At 46.6% G+C, this 12466-nt stretch overlaps 1 protein-coding gene across 1 annotated transcript in view; it reads left to right on the top strand.

The window, feature by feature from the left end:
• MAP6 (microtubule associated protein 6) overlaps window positions 1-1995 on the top strand; it is a 69370-nt gene extending 67375 nt beyond the window's left edge. Inside the window, exon 4 of the mRNA XM_079973936.1 lies at window positions 1787-1995. Coding sequence (XP_079830062.1) covers window positions 1787-1886 — 100 coding nt within the window. The 3' untranslated portion in view covers window positions 1887-1995. The remainder of the gene's footprint in view (window positions 1-1786) is intronic.
• The last annotated feature ends 10471 nt before the right edge of the window (window positions 1996-12466 follow it).

Below are 12466 nucleotides of genomic sequence, written 5' to 3'. Positions count from 1 at the left end.
AAATCCATTAAATAGCCAATATTGGATGGGGGAGGTATTGAACTCACAGAGGGCTCAACATGCCATAAAACCAGCCTAGTAGCTCAGGTTTAGGCCAACGTTTGAGAGCAGAAACACCCCATGATAGGGTTGCCACATTTCAAGAAGTAAAAATAAATTTTAAAAAGATTGTTGAGTTTTGGGGAAAAGTTTCGAAAATCCAGACATTTCCCAATTTCCCAAAATTCATTATTGGAATCCCGGACATGTCCAGGAAAATCTGGATGTATGGCAACCCTATCCAATGCATTGTTTTTATCCAACGAAGCCATGCTCAGAGTAGACCCATTGGAGTAATGGACTACAGACTGTGATGTTTATTGATTTCGGTAGCTAGTGCTTCTTTTTTAAAATAATCTTTATTAGTTTTTCAATTAGATACTCCACATACACATACAGTGGTGCCCCGCAAGACGAATGCCTCGCAAGACAGAAAACTCGCTAGACGAAAGAGTTTTCCGTTTTGGAGGTGCTTCGCAAAACGAATTTCCTATGGGCTTGCTTCACAAGACGAAAATGTCTTGCGAGTTCCTGCGGGTTTTTTCCCTCCCCCCCCCCTTTTCTAAGCCACTTATCCGATAAGCCGATAAGCCGATAAAAGCCGCTAATAGCACTAATCCGCTAAGCCGTCACTGGGCTTGCTTCGCAAGACGAAAAAACCGCTAGACGAAGAGACTCGCGGAACGGATTAATTTCGTCTTGCGAGGCACCACTGTATTGTATTACATTTTACATTCATACTTGCTCTTCAGAGATGACTTCCTTCCTTCTTCTGGTTTTTTATATCACATATAATTTTATCGCATTATTTTCTTCCATTTTATCTATTGTTATTCATTTTCCATATTTGTCCATAGTGTACCCATAAACAAATAAGTCCTCATGTTTATACAATTCTTTTTGTCTGTCTGTATTCATTTACCACTACTGTTAGTTATAATAGTTTCCTTATACATTTTGCTTCCTATTATTTTCATTATCCATCACTTGTCTTACATCTTTCCCGTTATGAGGTTTGTTTCCAATTCTACTGGTTTTACTATTTCATCTTATCTTTCCTATATACAACATAAATTTTTCCCATTCTTTTTGAAATGTTTTCTTGACCTGTTGTCGACTTTTCCCCATTAGTTTGGCTATTTCTACATATTCCATTACCTACTGCTAGCCCAGGTTTGGACATAGCTGTCAACTTACAGATTTGAAAATAAGGGACCAGCAGCCTCGAAAATAAGGGATCAGCAGCCAAAATAAGGGATCAACAATTACTTTGATAAAATACATATTTTGTTGCGTGCAAATGGCTTCAGATACCTATTAGGTCCATAAATTGCCATATAGCATATATTCAACACAAGAAAACAGCAACAATTTGTTGTTGACAAAGGACAGCTGGACATAGAAAGGGCCCCATTGCCTTCAGTAGCTTATTAAAGGGACATCATCAATAAGGGACAGCAGCGGGACATGGCGCTGGGATAAGGGACTGTCCCGCCAAATAAGGGACGCATGACAGCTATGGGTTTGGAAACAGCAGCAATTACCAACAGTAGAAGAATGGCGACAGATTTCGGTAGCTTTTTAGCTGGCTGCAACCCGATGACACCTTAGTTGGCTGCCTATGGACCACATCCTACAGTTCCACGCTACGCAAATGATTGCAAGTTCTGCTGCTTTTATGTGTGACAGAACAGGCTTTCGGTCAGTCTTGTGGCATGATGACTTCTTTCTCTTTTTTTGCTTTCAGTGCCTCCATTAAAACAACCGGTGCTACAGACAAGGAACCCATTTCCTTAGGACGGGACCAGCTGGTCGAGGTTAAGCCCCTGCCTTCCATTCCTGAGTAAGCAGACGGGACAAGCATGTAGCCTGCATGAAACATATAAAAGACTTATTTGAATAATAGTACAAAAAATAATAATAATTTGAAAATCAATAAAGTGGTGCTAGATCCTCTGTTGTCTCTGGAATCATTTGCAGAATTGTGTCCGGATTCATTCCGTCAAGTTGCTTCCCCAGATGAGAATGGCGAGGGTTGGATTTTGACAACATCTGGAGAGCAAAAAGTAATACAGTGGTACCTTGGGTTACATACGCTTCAGGTTACATACACTTCAGGTTACACACTCCGCTAACCCAGAAATAGTGCTTCAGGTTAAGAACTTTGCTTCAGGATAAGAACAGAAATCGTGCTCCGGCGGCGCGGCAGCAGCAGGAGGACCCATTAGCTAAAGTGGTGCTTCAGGTTAAGAACGGACCTCCGGAACGAATTAAGTGCTTAACCTGAGGTACCACTGTAGTAATAGTAATAGTAATTTATTATTTGTACCCCGCCCATCTGGCTGGGTTTCTCCAGCCACTCTGGGCGGTTTCCAACAAAGATTAAAAATACATTAAAATGTCACACATCAAAAACTTCCCTAAAGAGGGCTGCCTTCAGATGTCTTCTAAAAGTCTAGTAGTTGTTCTTCTCTTTGACATCTGGTGGGAGGGAGTTCCACAGGGCCGGCGCCACCCCAAGAAGGCCCTCTGCCTGGTTCCCTGTAACTTGGCTTCTCACAGTGAGGGAACTGCCAGAAGGCCTTTGGCACTGGACCTCAGTGTCTGGGCAGAATGATGGGGGTGGAGATGCTCCTTCAGGTACACAGGGCCGAGGCCATTTAGGGCTTTAAAGGTCAACACCAAGACTTTGAATTGTGCTCAGAAACGTACTGGGAGCCAATGTAGGGCTTTCAGGACCAGTGTTATATGGTCTCGGCAGCCGCTCCCAGTCTGCCGTGCTTGTTTTAAAGAGTAAAGCTCCATATCTCTGCTGCTGGAGGGTCTGTGCCTTTACAGGCCAATTACTAGGGATGCCTAGTGGGCTGAGCACTGTAGATCTTGTTTCCATTTGTTTGAAAGGGGAGAAAAATATTTTAGTGGTAAAAGGATAGCTCTCTGGATGCCTAGATCCTGGTTCAGGGCAAGTACTTTTCATGAGAGAACCCCAACAGATTTAAAATCGCAAAATATGCAGCAAAGTGGAAAGTGGGAATGTAACCTGTTAGACCTTTAAAATATCCCCTTCTATGTTGTAGCATTCCCAAAACAAGGAAAGATTGGACTCTGATTAATAGAATACACACGAGGCTTGACCAGCAAGACTCTGGGAGTAGGTGCCCATAATAATCCTCTCCACCCCTCGTCCCAGGTCGTTTTATTCACAAAAGAACTTTTTACACAGTGTTTGTAAGAACCAATCAGATTTCCTCTGAACATTTCAAAAAAAAAAAAAACCCACGTGGGACAAAGTCAGATCAGAAGAAATCCTGTTAACTACAAAGACTACTCTGAGCATGCATACATAAAGGTAAAGGGTAAAGGGACCCCTGACCGTTAGGTCCAGTCACGGCCGATTCTGGGGTTGCAGCGCTCATCTCGCTTTATTGGCCGAGGGAGCCGGCGTACAGCTTCCAGGTCATGGGCCAGCATGACTAAGCCGCTGATTTACTTACAAATTCTTCAAAGGTCAGATTCATGTGCTTTTTCACACAGCAGCAAGACAGACAACTTAGTTTCAAAAATGGTTTCTAAATTATCTGTACAGAAGCAGAGAGATGGCTTGCTAAAGCCACACAGCCTGGGATTGGAGCAACATAGCTCAGACGCCCTTATTGGAAGGGTTCACATGGTGGAAGAGAAAGAACAAAGAGTCTGGTAGCCCTTCCTCCCAATGTGAGTGGGTGTGACCTAGCTAAGCCTGGCAGGACAGCTTACTCTATGGTCTTAACCCCTTCATGCATTAATTAGAGTTAAGTATGTTGGTTATATGAGACTGGATATATCCCACAGTTCTCAGGTCCTCCTGGAGGGGTTTCCCAAATGGGACATCTGGTTTGCCACTGTGAGAACAGGAAGCCTTTGGCCTGATTCAGCAAGGATCTTTCTTTCTTTCTTCCCTTCTTTCTTTATTTCTTTCCTTCTTTCTTTCTTTCGCCAACTTATTTTCCCCAAGGCGGCATACATGATTCAGATTTCTCCGTTGGACTAGATGAGCCTCGAGGTCCCTTCTGACTTTACAGTTCTACAATTCCATGGCTGAGTGGGAATTTGAACCCCGGTCTTCAGACCCAACACTCTAACCCAGCCTTTCTCAACCTTGGGTCCCTAGATGCTGTTGGTTTGCAACTCCTATCATCCACGACCACTGGTCCTGCTAGCTAGGGATGCTGGGGATTTGTAGCCCAACAACATCTGGGGAGCCAAGGTCGAGAAAGGCTCCTCTAACCATTACATCACACTGAATCTCAAGTCTTGGGCTGCCATTTCCCATCTTCCCTGACAAGTGGCCATGCTGGTCAGAGCTGATGGAGTCCCACCAACATCACCTGCATTTTTGTGTTAAAAAACAAGAGTCTCTAAGCCAGGCTTCCTCAAACTCAGCCCTCCAGATGTTTTTGGCCTACAACTCCCATGATCCCTAGCTAGCAGGACCAGTGGCCAGGGATGATGGGAATTGTAGTCTCAAAACATCTGGAGGGCCGAGTTTGAGGAAGCCTGCTGTAAGCACTGACAACCAGGATATTAAAGAGACCCATATTTATTAAAACACACAAACACACACAAGTCTACGCTGATGTCCTTGCTTGGATGGGAGTCTCCTTCTCTTTGTCTCGTTTTCCATTCCTTTGTGTCCCTGCCTTCATGTCAGCTTCATCCTTTCCCCCTCTCTCTCCTTAACTATGCAATAGTCACATATGTATCCCAGATCTCCATTATTATTTAAGCTGGGCAAAGATTTCCCATTCAGTAACCACCAACCATCAACCCTTGTGACATTTCTGGGTCACAATCAGGGTTCCTCCATCTCAGAATAATAGGTATTATAGTGTTCCATTTTTAATGAGCGATCCATTATTTAGGCAGAGGCATTAATGATGTATAACCAAGTCAGGACCTCGGAGTTAAACGTCTTTCTGTGTCATGTTGCGGAAGTGAAATGGGAGGGGGGCAACTTTCTCTATCCAGATCTACATCTGTAACGTAAGTAACATGTTGGGATTATGCAGGAACCTCACAGACATAATATCAAGGTTGTGGGTTTGTGTCGCACGTGGGGCGAAAGATTCCAGGCTTGCACAGGGTTGGGCTAGATGAGCCTCATGGTCCTTTCCGATTACGATTCTATAATCTTCCTTTCCACTACTTTTCAACACCTCAGGGGTGGGGGAGATTTGATGTATTTTCTGACCGTGCCGTAAAAGCAGGAAAGTTGGCACTGGGCACTGAACTCCGCCTCAAGAATCCCAATTCTCCATTAAAAAAAGAAGGCAGGTTTCTAATAATAGTTTTCCCAGTAGTGATGTATGGAAGTGAAGGCTGATCGCCGAAGAATAGATGCTTTTGAATTATGGTGTTGGAGGAGACTCTTGAGAGTCCCATGGACTGCAAGAAGACCAAACCTGTCCATTCTGAAGGAAATCAGCCCTGAGTGCTCACTGGAAGGACAGATCCTGAAGCTGAGGCTCCAATACTTTAGCCACCTCATGAGAAGAGAAGACTCCCTGGAAAAGACCCTGATGTTGGGAAAGATGGAGGGCACAAGGAGAAGGGGACAACAGAGGACGAGATGGTTGGACAGTGTTCTCGAAGCTACCAGCATGAGTTTGACCAAACTGCGGGAGGCAGTGGAAGACAGGAGGGCCTGGCGTGCTCTGGTTCAGGAAGTCACGAAGAGTCGGACACGACTAAATGACTAAACAACAACAAATAATAATTTATTATTTGTACCCCACCCATCTGGCCAGGCCTCCCCAGCCACTCTGGGCGGCTTCCAACAAAGATTAAAAATACATTAAAATGTCACACATTAAAAACTTCCCAGAACAGGGCTGCCTTCAGATGTCTTCTAAAAGTCAGGTAGTTGTTTATCTCTTTGACATCTGATGGGAGGGTGTTCCACAGGGCGAGTGCCACTACCGAGAAAGCCCTCTGCCTCGTTCCCTGTAGCTTTGCTTCTCACAGTGAGGGAACCGCCAGAAGGCCCCCGGCGCTGCACCTCAGTGTCCGGGCTTCACAATGGGGGTGGCGACGCTCCTTCAGGTATACTGGGCCTTTGAGGCCGTTTAGGGCTTTAAAGGTCAACACTAACACTTTGAATTATGCCTGGAAATGTACTGGAGCTAATGTAGGTCTTTCAAGACCGTGTTATGTGGTCTCAGCTGCCGCTCCCAGTCACCAGTCTAGCTGCCGCATTCTGGATTAGTTGTAGTTTCCAGGTCACCTTCAAAGGTAGCCCCACGTAGAGCGCGTTGCAGTAGTCCAAGCGGGAGATAACCAGAGCATGCACCACTCTGGCAAGACAGGCTGCGGGCAGGGAGGGTCTCATCCTGCGTACCAGATGGAGCTGATAAACAGCTGCCCTGGACACAGAACTGACCTGCGCCTCCATGGACAGCTGTGAGTCCAAAATGACTCCCAGGCTGCACACCTGGTCCTTCAGGGGCACAGTTATCCCATTCAGGACCAGGGAGTCCTCCACACCCACCCGCCCCCTGTCCCCCAAGAACAGTACTTCTGTCTTGTCAGGATTCAACCTCAATCCATTAGCTGCCATCCATCCTCCAACTGCCTCCAGGCACTCGCACAGGACCTTCACTGCCTTCTAGTCCCTGTGAAGTTTGGATGGATATTACTAATGAGCGATGACTCCGTCCCAGACTGCAGCCTGTTTCCTTTGTCTAACAGAACTGAGCAGAAGTCGCTGTGAGCTAGCCCATATCTACATGATGGTGTGTGCATTTGTTTCACGAAAAATTGAAAAGCTGAACTGAAAGGAGTCCATTCGTTTCGGTTTTTATTTGTTACAAAACCAATGCCTTGGCTGATGAATGGTTTGAGTGATTTTTTTTTTTTTTAATGATGCTTTTTATTGTTCGCATGCTTTGGGACGTTTGCTGGAAGACACTCAGGAAATAAATAAATGTATACCATGAATGTCTGCAGGGAGAGAGAGCTTATGCATTTAATTACATGCATGGCTCCCTCTCTCCCTTCCCTACAGACATTAATGCAATATGCAGATATGTCAGCGAATCAGCTTGTGATGTTGTAGTGTAGCTTTCCTGCTTCCATGTTCATCAACACAGGAATCCTATGATTCTATAGGGATAAGGGTGGCGCTGTGGTCTAAACCACTGAGCCTCTTGGGCTTGCCGATCTGAGGGTCAGTGGTTCGAATCCCCATGACAGAGTGAGCTCCCATTGCTCAGTCCCAGCGCCTGCCAACCTAGCAGTTTGAAAGCATGCCAGTGCAAGTAGATAAATAGGTACCACTGTGGCGGGAAGGTAAATGGCATTTCCGTGCACTCTGGTTTCCGTCACAGTGTCCCGTTGTGACAGAAGCGGTTTAGTCCTGCTGGCTACATGACCCAGAAAGCTGTCTGTGGACAAACGCTGGCTCCCTTGGCCTGAAAGCGAGATGAGCGCCACAACCCCATAGTCGCCTTTGACTGGACTTAACCGACCAGGGGTCCTTTACCTTTACCTATGATTTTATGGTCAGCTATAATGCTTGGCCACCTCATGAGAAGAGAAGACTCCCTGGAAAAGACCCTGGTGTTGGGGAAGATGGAGGACACAAGGAGAAGGGAAGACAGAGGACGAGATGGCTGGACAGTGTTCTCGAAGCTACCAACATGAGTTTGACCAAACTGCAGGAGGCAGTGGAAGACAGGAGTGCCTGGCGTGCTCTGGTCCAGGGGGTCATGAAGAGTCGGACACGACTAAGCAACTAAACAACAACAACATAATGCTTGCAGAGGACTTGGTTCTGTGCAGCCTTGCGGAGAGAGTGGCATCACACCAGGCTCCTATACAGGTCTACTCAAAAGTAGGTTCCCCCTGAGTTTAATGGGGCTTACTCTCAACAGGTAAGCACAGCTAGCCAAAGTGTGGGGAAAGGGAGAAAGATAGCCTTCTGCTGATTAAATGCAAATGCTTGGGGTTAATCTGTCTCCTATTTATGCTGAGCTCTCTTTTCTCGATCATCAATCCCTGTGATCGATTGCATCTTCCTGAGGATCCAGAGAACTGCTGAATTCCGTGCTGTCTAGTCGTCCACCATTGATTATATCTTCCAAAGACGTTCCAAATGTTCAGCGATGTTGCAGCTACTGGGAATCCTTGGCGGCTTCCACCAGCACCTGAAAATAGATGCTGTATTTCTTCTCTTTTCAGAAGCACTCGTGTGAATGATGAACCTCATTTGGGCGGCTGCCAGAAGTTCTCTCTTGGGTGTTTTGCACATCTACTCATTTTTATATATACTGGGACACACGCAGCCTCATTTGCACGTGGCGTCCAGCCAAGTTAGGTGTGTGGGGAAATGCCAAGACCGTTTCTGGAGAGAGCCATCACTTGGTTGTTGCTATGGCAACGTGGCCACTCTTTTAGTCATGCAAATGGCAGTGCTTAGCAGAGCAGCGAAGGCCATTAGCCCAACAAAGAAAGTGATCTGAGTAGTTCAGCTTCATCTCTGCTTCAGGAATGTCCAACAGGTCGATTGCAATCTACTGATAAAAGGTAAAGGTAAAGCGACCCCTGACCAATAGGTCCAGTTGTGACCAACTCTGGGGTTGCAGCGCTCATCTCGCTTTATTGGCCGAGGGAGCTGGTGTACAGCTTCTGGGTCATGTGGCCAGCATGACTAAGCCACTTCTGGTGAACCAAAGCAGCACATGGAAATGCTGTTTACCTTCCCGCCGGCGCGGTACATATTTATGATCTCTGGAAGGGAAGATGGAGCTTTCGCTGTGCTGCTGTTTTCATCCCTAGCGATCTTTTTGTGAGCGACTTTACCACTTTATCCCTTTGTCAGTTGACCATCAAGTCCAGTATGTAGAAAATGCAATTCCTATTTTGTCAGTCCCATAGGATATTCATTTCTAATTTCTTCATCTTCTCTTGTACAGTGGTACCTCGGTTTACGTTTCAGGTTACAGACTCCGCTAACCCAGAAATATTACCTCGGGTTAAGAACTTTGCTTCAGGATGAGAACAGAAATCGTGCTCCGGCGGTGCGGCAGCAGCAGGAGGCCCCATTAGCTAAAGTGGTCCTTCAGGTTAAGAACAGTTTCAGGTTAAGAACGGACCTCCGGAATGAAATAAGTACTTAACCCGAGGTAGTACTGTATTTTTCTATCTGACGTATTCCTTAGAAGAGTACAACATCAAATCATTTGAACACTGGCAGTGGTAGATGCTGACATAGGCAGACAAGACAAGAATTCCTGGATAGTCCCCTGTTTCACCCCAAGGGGCTTCATCAGCTGTGCGTAGTTCGTTACTATATATAACAGCTACATGGAACTTATTTGTGATAGGTTCTCACACCTCTACATACTGGACGTGGTAGTCAACTGAACAAGCTACAATTTAGTATGTTGTGTCACAATTTTGATTTCAACATTATGAGAAACTGTATTTAATTTTGAGAAGTAGTTTCTAGTAAATTACAATTATTATTATACAGCCTATTATGAAAGACTAAGTTGCACATTGCAATAACAACAACAACAACAACAACAACAATTTATTTATACCTTGCCCATCTGGCTGGGTTTCCCCAGCCACTCTGGGTGGCTTCCAACAAAATATTAAAATACAGTAGTCCACCAAACATTAAAAACTTCCCTAAGCAGGGCTGCCTTCAGATGTCTTCTAAAAGTTAGATAGTTGCTTATTTCCTTGACATCTGACGGGAGGGTGTTCCAAAAGGCGGGTGCCACCACTGAGAAGGCCCTCTGCCTGGTTCCCTGTAGCCTCACTTCTCGCAGGGAGGCAATCGCCAGAAGGCTCTCGGCGCTGGACCTCAGTGTCCGGGCAGAACGATGGAGGTGGAGACGCTCCTTCAGGTATACAGGACCAAGGCCGTTTAGGGCTTTAAAGGTCAGCACCAACACTTTGAAACAAAGACTAAGCTGCGCTTCGTTTTTCAACAAAAGCAAACGACCAGAAAGGCTATTTGAGAGATAGCTAAATGAGAACAGCTACAGCTCATCTCAAGGGACGCAGGTGGCGCTGTGGGTTAAAGCCTCAGCGCCTAGGGCTTGCCGATCGAAAGGTCGGCGGTTCGAATCCCTGCGGCGGGGTGCGCTCCCGCTGCTCGGTCCCAGCGCCTGCCAACCTAGCAGTTTGAAAGCACCTCCGGGTGCAAGTAGATAAATAGGGACCGCTTACCAGCGGGAAGGTAAACGGCGTTTCTGTGTGCGGCTCTGGCTCTGGCTCTGGCCAGAGCAGCGATGTCACGCTGGCCACGTGACCCGGAAGTGTCTCCGGACAGCGCTGGCCCCTGGCCTCTTAAGTGAGATGGGCACACAACCCCAGAGTCTGTCAAGACTGGCCCGTACGGGCAGGGGTACCTTTACCTTTACCTTTACCTTACAGCTCATCTCTGTTTCCACCCGTTGATTTTCTTTTTTTAAAGAAGAGTTACCGTAGTTTTCGCTCCAAAACATGCACTTTTTTGCTCCTAGAAAGTAAGGGAAAATGCCTGTGCGTGTTAAGGAGCGAATGCACGGATCGGAGCCATGGCTGCCGTCAGTCAAGCAAAGCGGGAGCCGCTTACACACTCTACGAGGCTCTCGCTTTGCTTGCTTTAAAGTGACCTGGAGCGGAGGGAGGGAAGGAGAGCCATGGCAGCAAAGCGGGCAGCAGCCGCTTACGCGGGAGGAGGGACAGACTCTAGCAAAGGTCCGTGCGCTCTCTAAACAGAGCAATGAGGCTGCAGAGGGACGGCAGGAAAGATAAAATTTAAGCAACCAGCAGCAAAATAAAACCAACCTCGAGCTCTGAGCCACGCAGTGAAAACCAGGAAGTTAAAAAAAAAAGGCTGGGGATGAGGGAGAGGGGAAAACTTCGCAAATCCCCGCGTCTCAGCTGATCCGCTGGGAGGGAGCAGCTTGTTTTCAGGCAGGATAGATTCGAGCATTGTCTGGGTCCTAGTGCCCCTACCACTTTTTTGTGCTCCATTCTATTGCTGCTGGTGGCTGCTTATCACTCAGGCTACAAGGAGGAGCGCTTTTACACAGCTAATGGTGAATCCCCTGCCATCCAAGTCCTCCTCACTTGCTCAAATCTATTCTGCCTCAAAACAAGGAGCGGAAGGAAAAGGCTGCAAACTGTTAAATGGAAAAAAACCCAGGCACAGGGCAAGTACCTTAAGTATACCTTTAAAGCAACAGTGCTCTTTCCCTCCCTCCTCCCCGCTCAGCTCGCCGAAAAGCTCCTTCTCCACGCGTGCTCCTTGTCCCTTGAGTGCTTTTCCTTCCCTCCCCACTTAAAACGTGGTTACAAAGCATGGATCCACATGGATCCTCAGGATTTTTGCATTGGGCTACCCCAAACTCACCATCAGATCACATGTCTGTGGCCACAGCATGAACCATAAAAATCATGCACCCACTGTTTCGTTCAGAATATTTTTTTCTTGTTTTCCTCCTCTAAAAACTACGTGCGTGTTATGGTCAGATGCGTGTTATAGAGCGAAAAATACGGTATATAAAAACAAATGCCGGATTACTCTGAGCGACTGGTGTGCACTCGTTTTTTGCAGCTTTTATGTAATCCGAGGGCAGAAGGGGTGAGATGCTCGTTGTCTAAGAGCTGGCCCTGAACCACCGCTCCAAAAACTAGTGTAGCATTTTGGCAGGGAGAGGAAGTTAAGGGCCGTAATGACTCTGGCTGCCATTTCTCATTGTCCTGTCCTGTCCTGAACTTGACTTGAGAAAGTGTTTCTTCAGACAGCGCATTGTTCAGTTCTGGAACTTGCCCCTGCAGAAAGCGGCGAAGGCCACTCACTTAGAGGGCTTTTAGGTAGAAATGGACAAATGAATGGAGAAGACTATCAATACCTCCTAGACAGTGTTAACGGAGAAATCTGAGGGCTCCCTTGGATAAAAAACAAGGACACCAGCCAGGAATACCAGAACAAAACAGCAGCCAGTAGGCTTGGTCTTTATTGAAGACTGTCACAACAGGACTCCCACCTGCCACAAGGTGGAACAAGATGGAAGCCCCGAACAAAAGAGCACCCAAACTTTTATTAGCTGCTAATCCCCATGTTACACCCCCCCAAACTACATCACTCATACATCACAGTTACATCATGAAAGGAGAGGTCTGGTGGCAGTAATCTGAGCATCCTGGACCCTGCCCCCTGGTTCTCCTTGCCCTCCACCAAACACCCATCAAGTGTAACAAAATAGATATTTACATTACCCTGTTTCCCAGACAAGTTAATCACACCCTTTTGTCCTCATCTGGGTTTGTTATTTCTGGAATGGCTACCTGTCTGGAACTCAGGTGTCAGGATGCCAGGGATTATCACTCCGGCAGAGGGGCTGGTCCTGGGGTGAGAATTTGTAGGGAAAAAGGGTTCAGTCACACA

This window comes from Podarcis cretensis, assembly GCF_951804945.1.
Source record: "Podarcis cretensis genome assembly, chromosome: 4".
Classification (NCBI taxonomy): Eukaryota; Metazoa; Chordata; class Lepidosauria; order Squamata; family Lacertidae; genus Podarcis; species Podarcis cretensis.
The sequence above is the reverse complement of the archived record's forward strand: the minus strand, read 5'-3'. Positions and strand labels throughout refer to the sequence as shown.